The sequence below is a fragment of the Pseudorca crassidens genome, chromosome 18 (genome assembly GCF_039906515.1).
Source record: "Pseudorca crassidens isolate mPseCra1 chromosome 18, mPseCra1.hap1, whole genome shotgun sequence".
In the NCBI taxonomy this organism is placed as follows: Eukaryota; Metazoa; Chordata; class Mammalia; order Artiodactyla; family Delphinidae; genus Pseudorca; species Pseudorca crassidens.
The window spans coordinates 58,696,083-58,722,150 of NC_090313.1; the positions used below are offsets into that span (position 1 = coordinate 58,696,083).

Here is a 26,068-nt window from a genome sequence, read left to right on the forward strand (position 1 = left end):
CTCATTACGAGGAGTGTCACAAAGCTCACTACACTTAACTGCCTTCCCAAGGGAAAGAGCTAGGAGTTCATACAAATGAACACCTCTTTTCCTATTTCGTCCCCCTCAGTTATGTTTTGGGGACCCACCACATGTAATGACACTTTTGGCACTATCAAAACATCCTCTATGGTGACTCTTCATCTCAAAAACAGAAGGCTGTTCACACAGACGCTCAGATCTACTTGGCAGTTCTAATGTAGGCATTTCTAGCAGCCATCTTAGAATGACTATACCATAGGCAGAGCTGATAAAATAATACTCAAGAAACTTCACCCACATTTTAATAAAAGCAGCCAAAACATCTCTCTAAACTAAAAATACCAGTATATTTGCAGCAACATGGATGGACCTAGAGATTGTCATACTGACTGAAGTAAGTCAGACAGAGAAAGACAAATATCATATGGTATCGCTTATATGTGGAATTTTTAAAGAGTACAAATGAGCTTATTTACAAAACAGAAATAGAGTTTCAGATGTAGAAAACAAACTTATGGTTACAGGGGGGTAAAGGGGGGAGGGATAAATTGGGAGATTGGGATTGACATATATACACTATTATATATAAAATAGATAACTAATAGGACCTACTGTATAGCACAGGGAAGTCTACTCAATACTCTGTAATGACCTACATGGGAAAAGAATCTAAAAAACAGTGGATGTATGTATATGTATAACTGATTCACTTTACTGTCCACTTGAAACTAACACAACACTGTAAGTCAACTATATTCCAATAAAAATTTTAAAAAAAACAGAAACCATAAAAAATAAACATAAAATAACGAAAAAGATCCCTGAGTAATATTTTAAGGTCTTATACAATTTAATATTAACGTGTGTTAAAAATTTTGATGGGCCTAATTTAGGATAATAAAAGTTTCTATAATTGAATAAAAATTAAGAAAAAATTTTAAAATTAAAATAATAAAAACACCAGTACAAAAATAATAGCAATGAAGATTATAAAATCAAACTTTAAAAACATTATAGGGGCTTCCCTGGTGGCGCAAGTGGTTGAGGGTCCGCCTGCCGATGCAGGGGACACGGGTTCGTGCCCCGGTCTGGGAAGATCCCACATGCCGCGGAGCGGCTGGGCCCGTGAGCCATGGCCGCTGAGCCTGCGCGTCCAGAGCCTGTGCTCCGCAACGGGAGAGGCCTCAACAGTGAGAGGCCCTCATACCACAAAAAAAAAAAAAAAAAAAAAAAAGCATTATAAATACCAACTCCAATAATTTCTTTTACTGTTAAAAAAAGAAAATAGTGACACTTTTCTTAGGGGAAATCTCACCTCTCTCTCTCATACATACACATCATGTTCCCAATGACCAAAAAAATTTTTTTAAATCTAAAAATTATCACTAGACTATGAGTTTCTTGAAGGCAGGGAAAGACTTCACTGAATTATAGGGCTGGGCAAGCAAAATGTAGGACCTCAGTAAATCCCTATTGAAATTAAAATAACAAAAAACAAACTGCCCTTTGAATGTCTTATCCAACTCTAAACATTAGAAAAAGCTTCTCAACTGGCTTCTTTCTACAACTTATTTCTTTATTTGTGCCACCCTCCTCTCCCCCCACTATTTCCTATTGTCTTTATGGAACAAAGCACAATTATATGCTGTAACCCCAAGAAGATTTATAAATTCTCACAAAGAAAAACCTATATATTGAAAAAAGTCACTCTAAAAAAATGGGAACTTTGGTTTATAGTTTCCACACCTCAAAACCAGGTAGTTAACAATGGGCATTCATGATTTCTGATGTGCCGGGCCAGCTTACTTTCTTACTTGAATGTCTACCTTTTTAACAACAGAAGCCACCTAGCTTACCTCGATGCATAGTTATTAGACTGATGTCCCAGTGTTCTATGACAATAGCTATATTTGTTATAATGAATGACTAACAAACTGGATCCTTCCTGTTTTGTGGACACTGAGGCACTTTAGTCAGTGATGCTCAGGACACATTACTGACCAGCTCCTTTCCTTCTAGCCCAGACAATACTTGTTAAAACCACGGGCCAGGAAAGCCATAGAACATGCTGTATTTAAACAAGAGCAGAGCACCACCAAGGAAATCTAGTGACAACAGGCCATACTCAAAACCCATAAGCTGAGAGACTCCAAATGACAGGCTTTCCTTTTGAAACAATGTCAATTCCCAATTTAAAGCATCTGCACAGGGACTTCCCTGGTGGCACAGTGGTTAAGAGTCCACCTGCCAATGCAAGGGACATGGGTTCAATCCCTAGTCCGGGAGGATCCCACATGCCGTGGAGCAGCTGGGCCCGTGTGCCACAACTACTGAGCCTGTGCTCTAGAGCCCGCTAGCCACAACTACTGAGCCCGTGCGCCTGGAGCCTGTGCTCCGCAACAAGAGAAGCCACTGCAATGAGAAGCCTGCGCACCACAACGAAGAGTAGCCCCTGCTCACCACAACTAGAGAAAGCCCACGTGCAGCAGCGGGGACCCAATGCAGCCAAAAATAAATAAATTAATTTAATTTAAAAATTCTCCATCTTTAAAAATAAATAAACAAAGCATCTGCACAATTAATGAGGGTTCACATACTACCAACTACCATCAAAAAAAGGTGGGCTCAGGCAGTGATTTTCTAAACGTGACATGAGGCTTATAGAGATTCTCAAGAGCTACTGTCTTCATTTTTAAAGTGAGCTTAGTGCTGAAAAGTGTGAACTGCGACATTTGAGCATGAATAGGGCCACGCTGTCACAATGCTACCCTGCCACTGACAACCTGAATAACAAGCACAACTAGATCTTAATGAAGGTTGACTGGCTCTGGCCCATGTGAAGGAAGCTGCTTCCAAACAAGGTAAAACTGATAAATTGGAAAGTCGAGAATCTGAGATATATACCTAGAGCATGTGAAAAAATGGTACATACGGTTTTCTGTAGCTATACCTGGAGTGGAAAGTTGAAAAACCAACACTCTGAAACATTGATTTGGAAAATGTGAAAGTCCAGAAGAAATCCCAGGTAAAGAACAACATAAATTTAAATGGAATCTTTCCTACAAAATTAAGCTACCATAATTTGATTGTTGGTATTCTGATTTCCTCAAAGAACAATATTATAAATTTACAGCTTACTTTTAGGATTTTTATATTCAAGACTTACATTTTCATCTCTGCCCCTCAGAATAGCAAAAAGTTTCAACATTAAGCCAAAACAAAATTACTTGCTATCTCTCATTCAACTGCTCGTAGATCTGCCTGAATGCTTTCTACCATGAGGATGAAAGGCATTTAACTATTGTTTCTCAGGTCTAAGGTGTCTCTTGAAGACCTACATACAAATAGAGGCAAGATATACTCATCTTTTTGTTAGTGTTTCACCAGATTGATACACTGAAACACTTCTTTAAAAATGAGAAAACAGAATCACCCAACCAAAGCTAACAATGCAAAAACAGAGTATTCAGTGCTACAGAATCCTTCAAATGTTCATTTAGAAAATTGCATAAAGGGAAGAATTATGTAATTTTCAAATTAGTAACACTGCTTGTAACAGTAGTCTTCACATTTGTGTTTCAAGTATTTTAATGACATGGAAGTTTATATTTAGGTACAGATTGTATTTCATCATCAAGGTCACAAACTGTAAGTTTGAAGAAGTATGTGCGCTCTCTCCAACATTTTTTGAAGGAAAAAAAATCAGTGCCCAAGAGTAAATTCAGCCCTGGCCCAATGTCTTCTGTCTTTGCCTTGCTAGCAGCAAGGATAAGATGCCTTTTTAAACCTCTCTCCCACATCTCAACTATCCTAGACTCCTACAATATTTTTTTTGGCCAAATTCAGACTTCACGTGTAGAGGTAGTATAGTATACTAGGAGTCAGACACCTAAATTCTAATTCTGGCTCTGCCATTAATTAGCAGCGTGACTAAGGTAAATTACTCACTCTAAGTTCCTTGGTTCGAAAATGGAAGTAGCATCTGTACATACGTAAAACGTTGTCAGGAGGAAAAGAGCTAATATATACAAAGCCATTTAGAGTACAGTAAGTATTGGGTTGGCCAAAAAGTTTGTTTGGGTTTTTCTGTAAGATGTTACGGAAAAACCCAAACGAACTTTTTGGCCAACCCAATACCTTAACTCAGTAAGTGTTAGTTGGTGTTAAAATAATTTATTATTATTATTCCTACTAAATTTTATCTTGTCACTCTTAGCCCAACATTCCCTTATGCCAAGATCTTTTTCCATCCTGATTTAGTCAATGAAGTAGTTATACCCCTGTTTCTTCCCATCCATAAATTCAGTAATCTGCCACGGGACTTCCCTGGTGGCAGTGGTTAAGAATCGCCTGCCAGTGCAGGGGACATGGGTTTGATCCCTGGTCTGGGAAGATTCCACATGCCGCGGAGCAACTAAGCCTGTGCGCCACAACTACTGAGCCTGCGCTCTAGAGCCCACAAGCCACAACTACTAAAGCCCGCGCACCTAGAGCCCGTGCTCTGCAACAAAGAGAAGCCACTGTAATGAGAAGCCCACACACCGCAATGAAGAGTAGCCCCCACTCGCTGCAACTAGAGAAAGCCTGCAGGCAGCAACGAAGACTCAACACAGCCAAAAATAAATAAATTTATAACATAATCTGTGATTGTCGTAGAAGCCGCTTTCCCCCAAGTTGAGCAGAGCCTGCTAGCAAACCTGCAATGTAACATCAGCAACACCCCTTTGCAAAAGAAGAATCAGTAGCAACTGGATAAAGCCTCACGTCGTTATTAGAAGGAAAGGCGGTAAAATATTTACATAAACATTTTTATTTTTCAGGAGAGAAATGAAGCCTTAGCAGTATCTTTCTGTGACAGCAACATTTTGGTCCTTTAATTTCTCAACTTATAAGCAAGAGTAAACTTATCTCCTAAATTCTAGAAGGAATTTAAGAAAAAACAATAAACACACATAAATATATTCTATGCTCTGAGGAAGAACAGTATTATTTAAATATATGGAATTCATATTATTTACCCAAAGAGACCATGTTCATGCTGAGCAGCATAAATACTGGCTTCCATTGGAATTCCTGCTTTCTAGGTGGGAAAATTCACATAATGGTGCAAATCTGAATCCACAACATCTATACATTCAAAATAATCTTAAGAAAATTTCCAAGATTATATGATACTAAGGAAATTATCCAATAAATATAATCTTTCTCCCACATTCTGCCTGCCTCATGCATTCATTCCCAAGATTCAGAAAAAATGTCTTTAACAAGATTTTTGACAAAACACTCCTATTAAGAACAAAAGCATCATTCTACCTTTTTACATTTTTTGCCATTAAACTCTCCCCAAACAAGGATGTGAAGAATCAATTTCTGCATCACTGGCTATACTCTTAAAAACACGGCGTTTTCTTATTTAGCTTACCGGAATCGGTGTTTACCAAAACACCCAGAGGGTCTGAATTTGCCTCGGGTGTACTTTCAGGCTTCGAACCACACAAGGGATTGCCTGACCCCATGGCTGCTCTCTGTCCAGCACGACCATTTTTCCATTTGTGACGTTTGCCAGGACTTCTGATTTTTGCCATCTGTGAATGTCTGGCCATCCCCTTCATCTTGCTGGAGTAAGAAAAATGCAATTCTTAATATAAAAGGCACTGACCTTTCAAGAAAAATTTGAAAAAGATTACTGAATGCAAAAGAAATTTAGCTGTCAATCACCTGTCACCTAGTACATTAAAGAGACCAGAATAAAATAAATTCAATGGCTTCCAAAGTAGAACTTTAAAAGCATAACATACCACAATATACCATACTTTATCAATTCCAAATTGCACATTTCCTCCCATAATGTAATCCCTCTGAAATTGGGCTATGTTGTACAATCAACAGCAAGTGAATTTAATTGGCAGCATTCTTTCATTCCTATTATACATTAAGATAAAATGCTCCTTCGACTTTACAAAGTGCATTAACTCTTATCTCCTTAATTGTAAGTAGCCTTAAAGTTTCTGACGCTTTTACAAATATGCTACCTTGTTTCTTGTTTAAACTTCATGGTTCTTGTTTAAACTTCATGGTAACTCCTTAAAATAGATTAGACAGGTATTATTCTCTTCACATTACAGGAGGATAAACTTAAAGATCATAGACCAAGCACAATTTCACGGCTAGCTCAAATCAAGCGCCCTCTCAAACCACAGCAATTACTACTCTTAGGAGGAAACAAATACTTATGTGAGCACATACTTATGTAAACTATGCATAGGAAAACAAAGACCATGTAAAAAAAAGGTTCATTACATATACTCTCAATGGACAATAAAACAAAGTAAGAAAATAATACCAAGGCACATAATGATCAAATTGCTCAAAGCTAGTGAAAAAGAGAAAATCTTAAAAGCAGTCAGAGATAAAAGGTATTTTACATAGAGGAACAAAATGACAGCAGATTTCTCTTGGAAACAATGCAAATAAGAAAACAATGGGGCAACATCTTTAAAATACTATAAAATTTTTAGAAAACTGTTAACCTAGAATTACTTATCTAGCAAAAATATCTTTCCAATAGGAAGGTAAAATAAAGATCTTTTCAGACACACAGAGCTGAAAGAAGTCATCTCCAGCAGACCCTCACTACAAGAAATGTTATAGTAAGTCTTTCAGGCAAAAAGAAAATGGTATCAGATGGAAAGATAGATCTACGCTAAAGAATGAGGAGTACCAGGCTTCCCTGGTGGCGCAGTGGTTGAGAGTCCGCCTGCCGATGCAGGGGACACGGGTTCGTGCCCCGGTCCGGGAAGATCCCACGTGCCGCAGAGCGGCTGGGCCTGTGAGCCATGGCTGCTGAGCCCGCGCGTCCGGAGCCTGTGCTCCGCAATGGGAGAGGCCACAGCAGTGAGAGGCCCGTGCACCGCAAAAAAAAAAAAAAAAGAATGAGGAGTACCACAAATAGTAACTATATAGGCACCCCAACCATCAGCTAACAAACCACCAGCTGTGACTAAGGCTTGTCAAGATCACCAGATAACCCCCAGCTGACCCCAGATATCTGAGCACTTAAGACTATCATAGGGAGAAAAAAAAAAAAGAAGACACCTATTAAGGGTAAAAAGGCAAGCCACAAATTGCAAGACTATATATATCTGCACTACCTATACTCTACGCAAAAAAGTATTTGTATCTAAATAAATAACCGCTACTAATCAAGAAAAGCAACCCAATTAAAAGGTGGTCAATAGCACTTGTGTTTGTTTGATTTCTCGACAAAGACTTCTAGACAGGGGCAAAAATAAATCCTTTTTTGCAACCCAGAACTCACTGTTCAGTAAGAGTTTTGATACAGGTAAGAAGGAACATGATACCTAAAAGAGAATCAAGTGATGGGGTGTACTGATAAACATAAAGATTGCTTCCAGGACTATAGAGCTGATAATTTCCCTCATATCTTAAGCTTTTAAATTATCAGCTGTATTGATTTAGTACTCTAATTTTAATGTTGACATGAAACAAAGATGGCTTCTTTTTTTAAGCTTGTATCTTGAACACAGTGTCTGGATTTCAAAAAGGTATTGGCATATCCCAATGATCTGTACTGTTCTAGGGTGTGATGGCTTAGGAGTGAATACGATTTGAACCTAACACATTTTTAGAGGATGTCAAATTGAGAAACAAGCAGATCCATCTCCTGACCCTAAACATGGTCCTAAAGTAAATCGCTTGAGGAATTTGGATCCCAAAGATTACAGGTGTGGAATTTTGAAGCGTGTCCATATTCCCCTGGAGATCAAAGAAGCCCAACTAAAAGAATTGTGGGCTAACATAACAACTTCTTTTTGAAAGGGCTATTTTATCTTGAAGATTATGAGATTGGAGGAACTAAGGTGATTGGCAGTGGAAAGAATCAGAACACGTGAAATTCCTTAAAAATTTATTGACAAATAATTTTGTCTATGTTACATATAATTTAAAAATCGCTTTAAAAAAAATGGTCAAAGACTTGAACTGGCACTTCACAAGAGAATATCGACATGACGGATAAGCATATAAAAAGATGTCCAACATCGTTAGTCACGAGGGAAATGGTATAACATGAAGAAAAGGTATAACAATACTATGCATTGACCAGGACACACAGCAGTTAGATGCAGAGTCAGTAGGAGTATAAATTAGTACAAGTGTTTTGGAAAACTGTTTGACTACATATATTATAACTAAATATCTAGTATGACCTAGTGTGTGTGTGTGTGTGTGTGTGTGTGTGTGTGTGTATGGCCAATGTAAACAAGAAACAAGTACTTATGTCCACAAAAGACACTTAAAAGAATGTTCATAGTAGCTTTATTCATAATAGCCCAAATTGGAAACAACCCAAATGACCAATAGTAGAATGAATATATATTCTCACAATTAAGTTCTATATAGCAACAAGAATGGATTTACAGCTATACACAACAATATGGATGAATCTCACAAGATAATTTTGAGCCACAGAAACTATACGCTAAAGAAGACACATCAATACTATATGATTCCACTTATACCAGGTTCTAAGAACAGGTAAAATAAATTTATTATGATAGAAATCAGAAAAGAGGTTACCTTTGTGGGGAGGCATGGAACTAAGGATAGCCTACGAAAGAAACCTTTGTAAGGTAAGACGTTCTATGTATTATTAATGTGTGGAAGTTACATGGGTATGTAGGTATGTGAACGTATATAAATTCATTCAGTTGTACACTCAATACAAAACAAAATGGAAAAAATTCTATGAATGTGAGGCACTGGGGAAAATGGGATGTCTCATACACTGCTGGTGGGAGAGTAAACTACAATAGCTTCTATGATAGGTATTTGGCAGTCACCTATCAATATTATAAATACACATGTCTTTTGACTCAGCAAAACCACTTCTAGGTATCCATGCTCAGAAATATCTGCACATGTGTAAAATATATGTACAGGGCAATAATGGCAACTTTTTATTAGTAAAAGATTGGTGAAAACTTAAATGTCTGTCAATAGAGAATTTTTTTGTTTAAGAAAAAAAAAGACCCTTTGGGATATTCTTATGCTTCTTACACACCCTCAGAGAATGAGGAGTCTTGTTTATATGTCAATATAGGACAATCTCCAAGTACATTATTTGCTAAAAAAGGCAAGACGTACAATAGTATCAAAAAAGGAAGGGCTTCCCTGGTGGCGCAGTGGTTGAGAGTCCTCCTGCCAATGCAGGGGACGCGGGTTCATGCCCCGGTCTGGGAGGATCCCACGTGCCGCGGAGCGGCTGGGCCCATGAGCCATGGCCGCTGAGCCTGCGCGTCCGGAGCCTGTGCTCCTCAACGGGAGAGGCCACAGCAGTGAGAGGCCCGTGTACCGCAAGAAAAAAAAAAAAGGAAAAAAAAAGACTATTATCTATGTGCTATATAAAGATGAAATATCTCTAGAAAGATAAAATGCGTTGCCTCTGGGAGGGAGAACTGTTTAGCTAGGATACGAAGACAGAAGAGACTTGTTACTGTAAATCGTTTTGAAAACCACATAAATGTAGGGTACTACTTATTTTTAAATATAATTTTAAAATTTTTAAATAAAAAAGTTACAAAAGCAAATATTTCAGAATTGAAAGTGTAGAGGGTTTAGGATTTGGGTGTATGCTTTTTTATTATTTATAAGTACATACATTCATTTAAAATAAGCACTGAGGGTGCAAGCAATTTTAAGGAACTTACCCATACTGTGTCGTTGTCAACACTGCTCCTCTCTTTTCCTTTTCAATTTTTAACTTTTTCTTCCTTTCGATATTAGCCAGAGTTGGGTAATTTCTAGAGAACAATAAAAGTCCATTATAAAAGGGCTTTTAGAGTAAATTTTAATTATGCAATCAAGCAATTGTTGCATTTAACAACTTTTGTTTAATGACTAATGCAGTAAATTGATATAAACTTTTAATTCCTTCTGGAATTTTTTTAAGGGTGAAAAAGTAGACTGTAACAATGCTACTCAAAGTATATACCAGCTGCCAGTCCAAACTCTGCTACCAGTCTGTTACCAAGTAAGAAGCTTACAATAGAATTTAAATCAAATATATCACATAATGTGCTGAAACTCATATATAGAGTTCATTTATTTGGCACATACCCATAAATACTATAAACAAAAAGGTATTTTCTTATGCATCTACTTATGCAAATACATACTAGGAGGTATATCCAAAGTTACCAAGATGAGGAAGAGACAGTTCTTAAAAAAAAAAGCTACAGTCTACCAGGAAGGTTAAGAAAAGCATGGTTATTTCTAAAGACTAGTTATAACAAGACAAAATATTAAGCATCCCAAGGAGTATAAGGGAGGTTGGGAAGGAAAGATCCTATCTAGATGGAGAAATCCACAAAGAAAGGAACATGAAAGACACTGGTCTTAAACGGTGTTAAGAGACAAAAATCTGAAGGAAAAGCGTCAGCATGTGCTTTTTTTTTTTTTTTTTGGCCGCGCCACATGGCCTGTGGGATCAACGAGGGATCGAACCCATGCCCCATGCAGTGGAAGCACAGAGTCTTAACCACTGGACTGCCAGGGACCTTTTTTTTTCTTTTTTTGGCCAGAGTGTTCTAAGCAAACAATGCAGACAAACCAAGGCCTCAGAAAGTGTGAGAGAATGGCAAGTGGTTCATTCTTAAAGAAACAGTTACAGGCAATCAGACCAGAAAGGGAGGCTGGGGCCAAAATGTGCCTCGAATGCCAGACGAGAAAGCTATTTTTAATTCAGTGGCGTTGGGGAGCCACTGAAAGTTATGAACAGGGAAAGATATGAACAAGGCAGTGAAAAGAATTAAATCTGACAGCAGCGTGCAAGACGAATTGCTCTGACAAAGGCTTTCTTTGTTCCTTAGCACAGCTGTGTGGTGATGGGGGCACCAAACTTCGGTGGTGAGAGGAACAGATACTAGGAGCATAAAAAGCACGAAAGGAGGGGAACACAGACAGCCCTCTACCACTCAGCCTGGCTGCTCATTAGAGTAAATTTTGAGAAACATCAACACATCATGTTCTGCCATCATTTCGAGGACACTGTCTCTACCCCCTTCTTTTTTTAACATCTGCATCACTGACTGGGATAGCACAGACAATAGAAGCCCATGGGCTGGGCACACTGGAAGATAAGAATAGAAATGACATTGAGTAAGTGGTGAAGTAATCAGAAAAAGAAAGGCAATGAATTTCAGTGAGGACAGTGCAAAGCAATCTATCCAGCCAAGAAAAATAAACTCCACAAATAAAAGATGATTAATGTACAAGTTATAAATAAACATAAGAGGAAAAGATCAAGGTCACAGGAGATAAAAATCTGACAGGCAGTCAGCACCACATGAGTACAGTTTTGGAAAGCAAACATAATCTAAGGCGATATGAAATGGACTCTGGCACAGGTACAAGTGTGAAATCATCCTCTCATGACACTCAAAGGTGATCAGAAACTCTCAGGGCACTGCATCCAGCTTTGTACTTCTAAACTGAAAAGGAATGTTAAGGAAAAATAAAACTTGGAGGGGATTCAAAAGAGACTCAAAGATGATTAACAGGATGAAAAAATAAAACCTCTGAAGAAAGATGAAAGGAACTAGAACTATTTGCAGTCTTTAAAAGAGGGAGAGAAGTGACAAAAAATGATCTTACAGAGAAGATGGCAGCCAGCTGTTCTCAACCTGAAGACAAACTACACCGAAGCAGAAATGATGAGGAAAAGGTGATGACTTTCACAGGCACCACAGTGTCTAGACGTGTAACTCACAGCTAATCAACACTCTTCACACCTCTGAAATTCACTTATTCTTAGTCTTAAAAATGTTAAAGAAACACGAAATGTGTTTCTTTAACGTTTTTCTTCTGAGTGTTACAGAGCAACCCTTAACATGTTGGGTCATATGCTAAACATAAAGACTTGGTCCTACAGTGTTTCATGTATAAGCAAGGAGCTATGTAAATGTTTCTCAATGATAAGGAATATAAACAGTTTGTTACAGGAAGTGGATTTTAGGTGAGATATAATAAAGAATTCCTTGAATGAGACATCAAGAATGTTGTGGAAACTCCTTTGGTGGAAGTCTTTTAAAACAGCTCACTTCTTCTTTCTGGCTGACTGAAGTGTCACCTTCCTAAAGGTAGGGGATTTTTATATCCCTTCCAAAGTTATAAGATTCTATATATCAGTGCTTAAATTAATAAAATTTTCTTGCAAAAGTTATACCATTCTTATTTACATAGAACCTAGAGACTAAAAACTAGGGAAAACAAGGGTACCAGAGAGCAAATTATCCCCCCAAATGGGAAACCAGAAACACAAGACCTAGTTATACATACAATAATCAGAAGCCCCTTCCAGCAACATACTAGTGAGATACAAGAATAAGGAAAAGTCTGGATCTTTGATAAAGGACACAGTTAAGGTTTCTAAATTACACAAATCCAGAGAAAACTGTGGAGAAAAATCACAAATTGTGTTACATTGTACAATTACATACCAATAAAATTTAGTCCAATATCTCCTGGTAGAGAATGGATGTTATAAAGCTATAAAGACTGTGACAAGTGGTATTTTCACAGTTGGTTTCTCTATTTTTATCTGCTAAAATCACTTTTCTCCCTACTTCCATCTTTTCCCAACACCCCAAAAGGAAGTGGCCCTGAAACCGTATGCTCTCTATCTTGCTCTCTTCTCCCTCTTTCATTTCTTACCCCCTCTTTGTCTTCCCCTTGCCTAAGCCTTTAAGCCTCCAGTGACAATCCTTAAGCCCCAGAGTCAATAAATTAGCAACATGGAACCAACCATTATCTTAGCACATCTCATTCTGGTTACCCTTCTCTTTCCTTATACTCAAATCACCACCCACTCCTTGGCTTTTCCCTTAAGCCTCTTCTGTAGAAAAACACAATCCCTCTTTATTCTCCCTGAATCACAGCTACTTCAACACTACTGCATTTTTATTTCAAAGTCTTTCCAAACTTCAAAAAGATGTAGCATTCTTTAGGAGCACAGCCCCTCTGCTGGAATTCTGAAAGAACTGGGGACACAGCTGTAAAGCGTTTCCTCAGAGCCACAGTAACTGCAGTATTAAAATAAATAACACAACTACTCCACCTAGTGGACTCCAAATCTGCCGTGAAGTATGTTTCAACATCTCAAAAATAAGAGGTTTGGGAAACGAACCTCTACCACTCATTTTTCCTAATGCCAAATCATACAGCATTTGTACCCGACAGGAATTAAGAAAAAATAACTACCGGTTTTTTTTGGCTAGGATTTCTTTTTTTGCAGGTTATTAGTGGAAAGCCTTAAAGTTTTTAATTAAACACAACTATGGATGTTTGTCAGAACTATGCATTAAAAAAGAATAAACTTCACCTTCAAATAAATTGGAGGGGGAGGGAAGGGGTGGCACGACCCCTCTCACAAGAAGTCCTGCAAAACGAACTGATTGCCCTGCCTTCCAAAGACGCCAGCTATCCCTTGACCAGACACTGTTATCCCCACACAGCAAAAATTAATGCTTCAGTTGCCTGTGCTCTCACGGCCACCTACGGATATTCTTCCCACGTCTCCCATTAGAGTGAGGGTCTTAAAGGCAAGAGTCTACTACTATCTCTTTTCAGTAACCTTGGCCATATATAAAACAATCTTTGCCTTTTCAAATACTGAATGTTTACCTCTAATTTCAAGCTAAACTCTTGTCAGGAAGTTATTCAAAGCTATAATGTACATCAACATAAATTCAAAGGTGGCTGAGAGTTCTCGATTACATTACAAAACCAAACTAGTCTTCTACCAGGGACTTTAGAGAAACACGTGCTACCTAAGCTAGTTTGCATCTTCAAATGTTAATATTCCTTAAGTTTCTCTAGCCAGTGGAATTTTTTCCTTTAAAGCACTTGTTGCACAAAACCACAAGGTGGCAGAGTTCACGTTCAAATGGGGAAAGCTACTGTAGAAAGTAATGCATTCAAATACAGATCAATTTGGTTTGTCTTGGTGATGATCTGTCCTATGTGGTGAGAATTTATTGTTCAAACCCACAGCAGTTTAAGTACCATTAGTTATATTACTGAATTCCAACTACAGTTATTCATCTGATCAACACTGCCCAATTTCTTTAACAATGACAAAAGTATAGTTTAAAACATAAATTAAAAATATGAATCTCAGCAAGATTTCTCCAACCACTTACTTGTATATACCAAAATAGAATAACACCCATAATAAAAATATTTTCAAGCCCCATTTACATATATCGACATTTATAAACATCCCTTCTACCTATGGCACCATGGGATATAAACAGTCACACAAACCATGGTTCTTACATTTCTAAAGCTTGTAATTTATTTTTTTAAAAAAGACACATAAGCAAAAAAGTTCATCAATAGTACCATAATGAGGGGCACATACACTAAGGAGGCAGAGGGGATACCACATTCAAAGAGGAACAAGATACCCCTCTAGGCAGATAAGGAAAAATACTCCCAAAATTTTAGTCTGGCAGGATTTCAGCTGGACTAAAGCAGGGAGCAGAACTTCAAGGATAGAGAAGGGAGGATTTTCTGGAAGCAGCATGATCCAAACAGAGGTTAAAAGTTCAAAAAACTTGTTTGGGATATGAAAAAGAAAAAAACCAAGTCTGGCTGGGACAAAGAACTCCTATAAGTAATGTGGGATTAATCAGGAAAGATATGTTAAGCCCACATTACAGTACCCTGACTGTCAGTTCTAAGGTGTTGTTTTCACTGGCATTTTACCTGGCTAAAACAAATTCAGTTTAACAAATTTATCTGTAAATTTTATTCTACATAGTCATCTGTGTAACTAAAAAATACATGCATACTAGCATCTCAATTTGCATGAAAAAAGAACAAACACAAAGAGAATAGCCTAACCTCGTTGGTCAAAGTCAATTCCTTAAGTGTGATCAACACTGCTGAGTGTTCCTCTGCAGAGTGTACTTCAGCTGTGTGGTTTTCTTGAACAACACTTAGCAACTGAGCCAGGGCTGAGATTTTGCCAGGTGGGTGTAACGAAGGGCAACGGAATGAGGGAGCTGAGCTTCTGAGAGTGGTGGAAGTGACTTAAACTTGGCAGAGAAGCAAAGACAGAAGGGGGATGAGAGAAAAAGAAGGTAAAGGGGGTAAGAGGTGGGAGGCTTCAACTAGTCCGGGACCAGGTACAGGCGACAGTGAGACAGTTGGATGAAATGCAAGTTATGACCAAAGAGGAGTAAGCCCAACTTCAAGATTTCCGGGGCAGAAAGTCCAGAAGATCCACAGGGTGGCCGTGAAAGTAAGTGGCAGAAACTGCATGGAGGTAAAGGACACTGGAAATTGGAAGGTAAAAAGGTGCCAGATGAAACTCTTTGCTGTAAGCTGTGAGTCTCAAAGTCAGCGGAATTCAAAGGATACACACTTCTGTTGGACCATCTATATATATGCCAAGGGCAGGGTGGTAAAGGCAACTGCAATCCGCCTTGTTAAGAATCACGGGGGAGGGACTTCCCTGGTGGTCCAGGGGTTAAGAGTCCGCCTTCCAATGCAGGGGATGTGGGTTCGATCCCTGGTTGGGGAACTAAGATCCCGCATGCCGTGGGGCAACTAACCCTGCACACCGCAACTACTGAGCCTGAGCACTTTAGAGCCCACACGCCACAACTAGAGAGCCCACACGCCGCAACTACTGAGGCTGTGCCCTCTAAAGCCCGTGCACCACAACTAGAGACAAGCCCGCATGCAGCAACAAAGAGCCTGCACTCCACAACAAAAGACCCCATGTGCCGCAACGAAGATCCCGCTGCCGCAACTAAGACCCAACGCAGCCAAATAAATATTTTTTTAAAAAAAAAGAATCATGGGGGAGGCTGTCAGAGCTGCAGAGAGCTGTGGAGACAGATGGCAGGAAACTCCAAGAAGAAGGGCCAAGGAGCAATCATCTGGAATCCACGTCAAGGGGGCCCTACAAGTCACAAAACCAGTCACTTTTTGTTCTTGTTTTATTTGACCTTTCCACAGCAATCTGCACTGATAATCACATCTTCCTTCTTGAAATCCTCCCTTCTACTGGCTTCCACGACAGGTCATATTCTGAGTTTTCTTCTACTTCTCTGGCTCTTGCTCAGCAGGCTTGTTGGTTTTAACTCCCTTTTAGGCTATCTTCCCTCTCCACTCTACCCTCTCTCTGTGGGGTATATCTTCTGCATTCATGGTTTCATGATTTTAAAATATCTATCTCCAGCCAGTCTGGTCTGAGTCCCAATGCTTACACAACATCTTCAAATAGACATCTCAGAATCTCCTCATACTCAACGATGTCCTAAATCAACACCTCCAAATGTGATTCTCTTCCGGGATTCCCTGTCTGAGCAACAGGCACCACCTTTCACAAAGGTGCTTTCACAGAGGAACTTGGACATCTCCTCAAAACCTCTTTCCTCCTCAACCTCACAAATGTCCAGCTACCAAACAGTGCCCATTTTTATGTTCTATATCCACCTAGTTCTGTCCCCACAACTGCCATCTTTCAAAAGCTTCTATCATCTCTTACCTATATTCAAGTTCCTATACTCATGCCAATCTGTCTGTGCACTAGCCCTTACCTCCCCTTATTTCTTCCTAATTAGGTCTAAGTTCAGCTCAACTGCCCTTTGTCAAGGAACACCCCACTCCTCCAGACTAGATGAGGTCCTTCCTCTTATATGCTGAGGAGGGTAGAGTGGAGGACTGTGGGAGAGTAGAACAGCTAGAGACATAGTAGAACAGAATCACTGAAGCTGGCTACCATTAATTTAATAGTGGGTCCAATTTTCCCAGTTTATATAATGACTTAATTTAAACACTCGTTAGATATAAAAGAACCAAAGTTGGTTAATCAGGAACTCATTTCAGAACTTCCCTATTGCCTTAAGTGAACTCAAAACTTGAGAGATTCAACACCTTACTTAGTTAACTTCTCAGTTGCTTTATAATCATTGCTGACTAATAGCCATCATCATTCTCCTCAAAAGAATTAAACATATACAACAGGGGCTGGCACCACTGAGCTGTAACAACTTCCAACTGACCAAAGTCAGGGCAAAGTACCAGGGAAAAACCTTTGCAGGTAGGCAATTTCCAGTCCATCTAGCAGGATATAATCTTCAATACTGTCATCACCACCTCTTTAAAAACTAAGTATCGGGAAGGGGAGCTAACTCTTCTTGTTTGATTATTCCTCTGTGCAAAATAGTAAGAAAAAGATACACCCAACAGATAAAAAACAAATAAGCAAAACAAACAGAAAACAAAAAACTAGAGTGAAGTGGAATCATGAGAAGAAAAAAATTGTACCTGTAAAGAAGCCACCTAGAGGAGGCAAGGAGCTTTATATGAACTCCTTCCAATTCTTCACTAAGCCAAATCACATCATGGTCCCAACTCCTTTGACTTCTAAGTTTGACCATGCAATTGGCTAAGGCTCCTTATCAATGCCAAGACTGGTTCTTCCCATACTGCACCATTTAACGGTAATTCAGTCCACAAATATTTATTCTCCACATACTAAATCCCAGGTACTACGCAAAGTGCAGCAGAATCACAGATGTCTAAGACTAGGGCCACCTATGATATAATGCAACAAACGCTATTGTGTTTGTATTAATAAGCTATGTATTCACACAGGAAGTAGTGAATAATGCTTGAGGGGAGGTTGGTCCGTGGACTGGCAGCCAATCCACACACTTATGTCAGGGTATAAATCAGCTATGTCCCTAAACAAAATATATTTAGTTCAGCTGACATTTTCTTCTTGCGAAGACTTTCTCAATGAAGAAAGTAAGGTATAGATTTATATTCTGGTACAAGTTCCTTATCTTGTTACAGACTAGCACTCTGACAGCATTGAGATAGAGGAAATGAAGAAGAAGAAGAGAATGACAAATCAGATGACACTTAAGACAGGTCTTAGGACTTCCCTGGTGGTCCAGTGGGTAAGACTCTGCATTCCCAATGCTGGGGACCTGGGTTCAATCCCTGGTCGGGGAACTAGATCCCACATGCATGCAGCAAGAAGAAGTCCGCATGCCGCGACTAAGATCCAGCGCAGCCAAAATAAATAAATAAATACATGTTAAAAAAAACAAAACAAAACAGGGGGCTTCCCTGGTGGCGCAGTGGTTGAGAGTCCGCCTGCCGATGCAGGGGACGCGGGTTCGTGCCCCAGTCCGGGAGGATCCCATGTGCCGCGGAGCGGCTGGGCCCATGAGCCATGGCTGCTGAGCCTGCTCATCCGGAGTCCGCAACAGGAGAGGCCACAACAGTGAGAGGCCCGCGTACCGCAAAACAAACAAACAAAACCCAACAGGTCTCACAAGATAAATAAGATTCTGCCAGGAGATAAAGAGGAAAAGGCATTCTAGTATACCCTACTCCTGGTGGCCTAGATTCTTACCCTAGATTATTACATTTGTTAGCCAAGGATGCTCTTAAAATTCTATTAAATCCATTGAGTCCATGTTGACTGCTGACTGGCTGGACCCGGGTTTACTTGCTTAAGAATTAATTTCCTCTGATTGTCCTTCACCCTCATCTAACTCTTTACACAGTATTAATAATGGATAGTTGCATACACATTTGCTGAATTCGATTTGTTCTTGGTTGGTTCTAAATCTTTACGTTTATGCTGGTTTTCCTCAGAATTACCTTTCAGGCTTTAAAGGGCAGTAGCTAACTCTCTCACATAACAGTGCAACATTTCACACAGCTCTTCACATACACACATACAGGGGCTTTAAGCTGAAAACTTTAAGTTGAACGAAGTACAACTTTAACCTGCTGGTTAAAAGTTTTTAAGTATCCTTCTTGACCTGTGAAGGTAACTCTTCCTACCTGAGGCTCTCCTCATTTTTCAATTCCAGAAAAACAGCTATTGACTTAAAAGTGCTGCTGACCATCCTAATAGCTCTGACTTGGTCTTCTGTTTCAGGATGAGGTATCCTGGTCCTATCCTGAGACAACAGCATCCTCATGGGATTTTTCAATGGTAGATTCTAGCTAGACATCTTCTAAGCTTTCTTCCCTTATAAGTATAAAGCTACAAGTCACATGGTAAGACTCAAATTTCTTAGACTTTAATTACAGGAAAACATTTCTCGTCTTTTTATGGATAAGGACAGGCACGTGTGTATCTTGTCACTGCTGTACTCCCTCTGCCTAGCACACTCCAATCATTCAACAACTTTTTTAAAGTAATCAAAACAATAAACATAACAAAGTATTATACATTTTTTTAAAAAATAGCACTCACCCATCACTGCCTCAGTATTGAATATTTAACAGAGGGGGCATGTAGTGGCTCCCCTCAAAGAGCAAGGTCCCATTATGACATCATTTATGAAGAGTTCCTATTAGGTCTACCAAAAGCTACATTCAAATAGCCTCATATAATATAGTTTACAGTCCTATTCCCTACTACCAACGTTATAAGGGAATGCAAGGAATCAAAACTGCAATAATAAATACTGTGTGTTTATTATACGTCAAGTAATGATACTCCCTAAGTCACTATATACCAATTCTGAAGAATGACAAAATTAGGACTGGTCATTTTCCATTGAATATTTGCAACATTATAAAAGACCAAATTTCCATGGGTGAGCCTGAACCAAGATGGTGGAGCAGAAGGGATGTGCTCTCACTCCCTCTTGCGAGAACACCAGAATCACAACTAGCTGCTGGACAATCATCGACAGGAGGACACTGGAACTCACCAAAAAAGATACCCTACATCCAAAGACAAAGGAGAAGCCGCAATGAGACGGTAGGAGGGGCGCAATCACAATAAAATCAAATCCCATAACTGCTGGGTGGGTGACTCACAAACTGGAGAACACTTACACCACAGAAGTCCACCCACTGCAGTGAAGGTTCTGAGCCCCACGTGAGGCTTCGCAACCTGGGGGTCCAGCAACAGGAGGAAGAATTCCTAGAGAATCAGACTTTGAAGGCTAGTGGGATATGATAGCAGGACTTCGACAGTACTGGGGGAAACAGAGACTCCACTCTTGGAGGGAACACACATGGTAGTGTGTGCATCGGGACCCAGGGGAAGGAGCAGTGACCCCATAGGAGACTGAACCAGACCTACCTGCTAGTGTTGGAGAGTCTCCTGCAGAGGCGGGGGGTGGCTGTGGCTCACCGTGGGGACAAGGACACTGGCAGCAGAAGTTCCGGGAAGTACTCCTTGGCATGAGCCCTCCCAGAGTCTGCCATTAGCCCCACCAAAGAGCTCAGGTAGGCTCCAGTGTTCGGTTGCCTCAGGCCAAACAACCAACAGGGAGGGAACCCAGCCCCACCCATCAGCAGTCAAGCAGATTAAAGTTTTACTGAGCTCTGCCCACCAGAGAAACAACCAGCTCTACCCACCACCAGTCCCTCCCATCAGGAAACTTGCACAAGCCACTTAGACAGCCTCATCCACCAGAGGGCAGACAGCAGAAGCAAGAAGAACTACAATCCTGCAGCCTGTAGAACAAAAACCACATTCACAGAAAGACAGACAAGATGAAAAGGCAGAGAGCTATGGACCAGATGAAGGAACAAGATAAACCCCAGAAAAACAACTAAGTGAAGTGGAGATAGGCAACCTTCCAGAAAGGGAATTCAGAATCATGATAGTGAAGATGATCCAGGACCTCAGAAAAAGAATGGAGGCAAAGATTGAGAAGATGCAAGAAATGTTTAACAAAGACCAAGAATTAAAGAACAAACAAACAGAGATGAACATTACAATAACTGAAATGAAAACTACACTAGAAGGAATCAATAGCAGAATAACTGAGGCAGAAGAACGGATAAGTGACCTGGAAGACAGAATGGTGGAATTCACTGCCGCTGAACAGAATAAATAAAAAAGAATGAAAAGAAATGAAGACAGCCTAAGAGACCACTGGGACAACATTAAACACAACAACATTCGAATTATAGGGGTCCCAGAAGGAGAAGAGAGAGAGAAAGGACCAGAGGAAATATTTGAAGAGATTAGAGTCGAAAACCTCCCTAACATGGGAAAGGAAATAGCCACCCAAGACCAGGAAGCACAGTGAGTCCCATACAGGATAAACCAAAGGAGAAACACGCCAAGACACAAAGTAATCAAATTGGCAAAAATTAAAGACAAAGAAAAATTATTTAAAGCAGCAAGGGAAAAACAACAAATAACATACAAGGGAACTCGCATAACGTTAACAGCTGACTTAGCAGAAACTCTACAAGCCAGAAGGGAGTGGCATGATATACTTAAAGTGATGAAAGGGAAGAACCTACAACCAAGATCACTCTACCCAGCAAGGATCTCATTCAGATTCAGCAGAGATATTAAAACCTTTACAGACAAGCAAAAGCTCAGAGAATTCAGAACCACCAAACCAGCTTTAAAACAAATGCTAAAGAACTTCTCTAGGCAGGAAACACAAGAGAAGAAAAAGGACCTACAAAAACAAACCCAAAACAATTAAGAAAATGGTCATAGGAACATACATATCGATAATTACCTTAAGCGTGAATGGACTAAATGCTCCAACCAAAAGACACAGGCTCCAACCAAAAGACACAGGCTGGATACAAAAATAAGACCCATATATATGCTGTCTACAAGAGACCCACTTCAGACCTAGGGACACACAGACTGAAAATGAGGGGATGGAAAAAGATATTCCATGCAAATGGAAATCAAAAGAAAGCAGGAGTAGCAATACTCATACCACATAAAATAGATTTTAAAATAAAGAATGTTACAAGAAACAAGGAAGGACACTACATAATGATCAAGGGATCATTCCAAGAAGAAGATATAACAATTATAAATATACATGCACCCAACATAGGAGCATCTCAATACGTAAGGCAACTGCTAACAGCTATAAAAGAGGAAATCGACAGTAACACAATAATAGTGGGGGACTTTAACACCTCACTTACACCAATGGACAGATCATCCAGTCAGAAAATTAATAAGGAAACACAAGCTTTAGATGACACAATAGACCAGAGAGATTTAATTGATATTTATAGGACATGCCTTCCCAAAACAGCAGATTACACTTTCTTCTCAAGTGCACACGGAACATTCTCCAGGACAGATCACATCTTGGGTCACAAATCAAGCCTCAGTAAATTTAAGAAAATTGAAATCATATCAAGCATCTTTTCAGACCACAAGGCTATGAGATTAGAAATCAATTACAGGGAAAAAAACGTAAAAATTACAAACACATGGAGGCTAAACAATACACTACTTAATAACCAAGAGATCACTGAAGAAATCAAAGAGGAAATCAAAAAATACCTAGAGACAAATGACAATGAAAACACAACAATCCAAAACCTATGGGATGCAGCGAAAGCAGTTCTAAGAGGAAAGTTTATAGCAATACAAGCCTACCTCCAGAAACAAGAAAAATCTCAAATAAACAATCTAACCTTACACCTAAAGGAACTAGAGAAAGAAGAACAAACAAAACCCAAAGTTAGCAGAAGGAAAGAAATCATAAAGATCAGAGTAGAAATAAATGAAATAGAAACAAAGAAAACAGTGGCAAAGATCAATAAAACTAAAAGTTGGTTCTTTGAGAAGATAAACAAAATTGATAAACCATTAGCCAGACTCATCAAGAAAAAGAGGGAGAGGACTCATTAAAATTAGAAATGAAAAAGGAGAAGTTACAACAGACACTGCAGAAATAAAAAGCATCCTAAGAGACTACTACAAGCAACTCTATGCCAATAAATGGACAACCTGGAAGAAATGGACAAATTCTTAGAAAGGTATAACCTTCCAAGACTGAACCAGGAAGAAATAGAAAATATGAACAGACCAATCACAAGTAATGAAATTGAAACTGTGATTAAAAATCTTCCAACAAACAAAAGTCTGGGACCAGATGGCTTCACAGGCAAATTCTATCAGACTTTTAGAGAAGAGCTATCCCCCACCCTTCTCAAACTCTTCCAAAATATAGCAGAGGGAGGAACACTCCCAAACTCATAATTTGAGGCCACCATCACCCTGATACCAAAACCAGACAAAGATACTCCAAAAAAAGAAAATTACAGACCAATATCACTGATGAATATAGATGCAAAAATCCTCAACAAAATACTAGCAAACAGAATCCAACAACACATTAAAAGGATCATACACCATGATCAAGTGGGATTTACCCCAGGGATGCAAGGATTCTTCAATATACGCAAATCAATCCATGTGTTAAACCATATTAACAAATTGAAGAAGAAAAACCACATGATCATCTCAATAGATGCAGAAAAAGCTTTTGAAAAAATTCAACACCCATTTATGATAAAAACTCTCCAGAAAGTGGGCATAGAGGGAACCTACCTCAACATAATAAAGGCCATATGTGACAAACCCACAGCAAACATCATTCTCAATGGTGAAAAACTGAAAGCATTTCCTCAGGAACAAGATCAGAACAAGACAAGGATGTCCACTCTCACCACTATTATTCAACATAGTTTTGGAAGTCCTAGCCATGGCAATCAGACAAGAAAAAGAAATAAAAGGAATACAAATTGGAAAAGAAGAAGTAAAACTGTCACTGTTTGCAGATGACATGATACTATACATAGAGAATCCTAAATATGCCACCAGAAAACTACTAGAGCTAACCAATGAATTTGGTAAAGTTGCAGGATACAAAATTAATGCACAGAAATGTCTTCCATTCCTATACACTAATGATGAAAAATCTGAAAGAGAAATTAAGGAAACATTCCCATTTACCACTGCAACAAAATGGATAAAATACCTAGGAATAAACCTACCTAGGGAGACAAAAGACCTGTATGCAGAAAACTATAAGACACTGATGAAAGAAATTAAAGATGATACCAACAGATGGAGAGATATACCATGTTCTGGGATTGGAAGAATCAATATTGTGAAAATGACTGTACTACCCAAAGCAATCTACAGATTCAATGCAATCCCTATCAAATTACGAATGGTATTTTTTACAAAACTAGAACAAAAAATCTTAAAATTTGTATGGAGACACAAAAGACCCCAAATAGCCAAAGTGTTGAGGGGAAAAAACGGAGCTGGAGGAATCAGACTCCCTGACTTCAGACTATACTATAAAGCTACAGTAATCAAGACAATATGGTACTGGCACAAAAACAGAAACATAGAACAAGACAGAAATCCCAGAGATAAACCCACGCACCTATGGTCAACTAATCTATGACAAAGGAGGCAAGGATATACAATGGAGAAAAGACAGTCTCTTCAATAAGTGGTGCTGGGAAAACTGGACAGCTACATGTAAAAGAATGAAATTAGAACACTCCCTAACACCATACACAAAAATAAACTCAAAATGGATTAGAGACTTAAATGCAAGACCAGACACTATAAAACTCTTAGAGGAAAACATAGGAAGAACACTCTTTGACATAAATCACAGCAAGATCTTTTTTGAGCCACCTCCTAGAGTCATGGAAATAAAAACAAAAATAAACAAATGGGACCTAATGAAACTTAAAAGCTTTTGCACAGCAAAGGAAACCATAAACAAGACGAAAAGACAACCCTCAGAATGGGAGAAAATATCTGCAAACGAATCAACGAACAATGGATTAATCTCCAAAATATATAAACAGCTCATGCAGCTCAATATTAAAAAAACAAACAACCCAATTCAAAAATGGGGAGTAGACCTAAATAGACATTTCTCCAAAGAAGACATACAGATGGCCAAGAAGCACATGAAAAGTTGCTCAACATCACTAATTATTAGAGAAATGCAAATCAAAACTACAATGAGGTATCACCTCACACCAGTTAGAATGGGCATCATCAGAAAATCCACAAACAACAAATGCTGGAGAGGGTGTGAAGAAAAGGGAACCCTCTTGCACTGTTGGTGGGAATGTAAACTGATACAGCCACTGTGGAGAACAGTATGGAGGTTCCTTAAAAAACTAAAAACAGAACTACCATATGACCCAGCAATCCCACTACTGGGCATATACCCAGAGAAAACCATAATTCAAAAAGACACATGTACCCCAATGTTTACTGCAGCACTATTTACAATAGCCAGGTCATGGAAGCAACCTAAATGCCCATCGACAGATGAATGGATAAAGAAGATGTGGTACATATATACAATGGAATATTACTCAGCCATAAAAAGGAACGAAATTGGGTCATTTGTTGAGACGTGGATGGATCTAGAGACTGTCATACAGAGTGAAGTCAGTCAGAAAGAGAAAAACAAATACCGTATGTTAACGCATGTATGTGGAACCTAGAAAAGTGGTACAGATGAACTGGTTTGCAGGTCAGAAGTTGAGACACAGATGTAGAGAACAAACGTACAGACACCAGGGGGGAAAGCCACGGGGGGTGGTGGTGGTGGTGGTGTGATGAATTGGGTGATTGGGATTGACATGTATACACTGATGTGCATAAAACTGATGACTAATAAGAACCTGCTGTATAAAAGAATAAATAAAATTCATTGAGGACTAATAACCTGCTGTATAAAAAAATAAATATTTTAAAAAATAAATAAATAAAATAAAATTCAAAAATTTAAATAAATAAATAACAAAAGACGAAATTTCCTTTTTCAAATTGTTCCGTAGGGCCAGAACGGTCATTATTTTCAAGTCCTCAGCCTTGCCACAGTAAAAGAAAATTGTTTCACTAGTTCTTAACTCTTTACTCACTTTCTTCTTTCTTCCCTCCATCTTGCAATCTCCTCTGGAGTGTCTAACTTGATTTTCTTCATACCAGGAGCATGCGTCTAAGGGGAAAATGTCTGCTGAATATCAAGAAGCGTATTGTATGCTTTTGACTAAATCTCAAATATTATGGGGGATAATGGAGACTGTGTACCCAAAAGTAAATTTACTAGCAGAGACAATTTTAAAACTAAGTAAGCAAGCTTTATCTATCCTTATTATGACTTTTCCTTTAAAGGAAAAAGAATTTTTCTCTTGTCTTTAGATT

General features: G+C 39.0%; 1 protein-coding gene and 1 non-coding gene across 3 annotated transcripts in view; one reads left to right on the top strand and one right to left on the bottom strand.

The window, feature by feature from the left end:
- NUFIP1 (nuclear FMR1 interacting protein 1) overlaps positions 1-26,068 on the bottom strand; it is a 52,636-nt gene that overhangs the window by 21,247 nt on the left and 5,321 nt on the right. For both annotated transcript variants that reach the window (XM_067713912.1, XM_067713910.1), the window contains exons 5-7: positions 25,786-25,862; positions 9,750-9,842; positions 5,444-5,637 (exon numbers count right to left, since the gene is read on the bottom strand). In XM_067713912.1, the coding sequence (XP_067570013.1) occupies positions 5,444-5,637; positions 9,750-9,842; positions 25,786-25,862 (364 nt within the window). The remainder of the gene's footprint in view (positions 1-5,443; positions 5,638-9,749; positions 9,843-25,785; positions 25,863-26,068) is intronic.
- LOC137211530 (small nucleolar RNA SNORA40) lies at positions 7,258-7,378 on the top strand. The gene has a single exon (XR_010937131.1). It is a non-coding gene; the product is annotated as a small nucleolar RNA SNORA40 (small nucleolar RNA).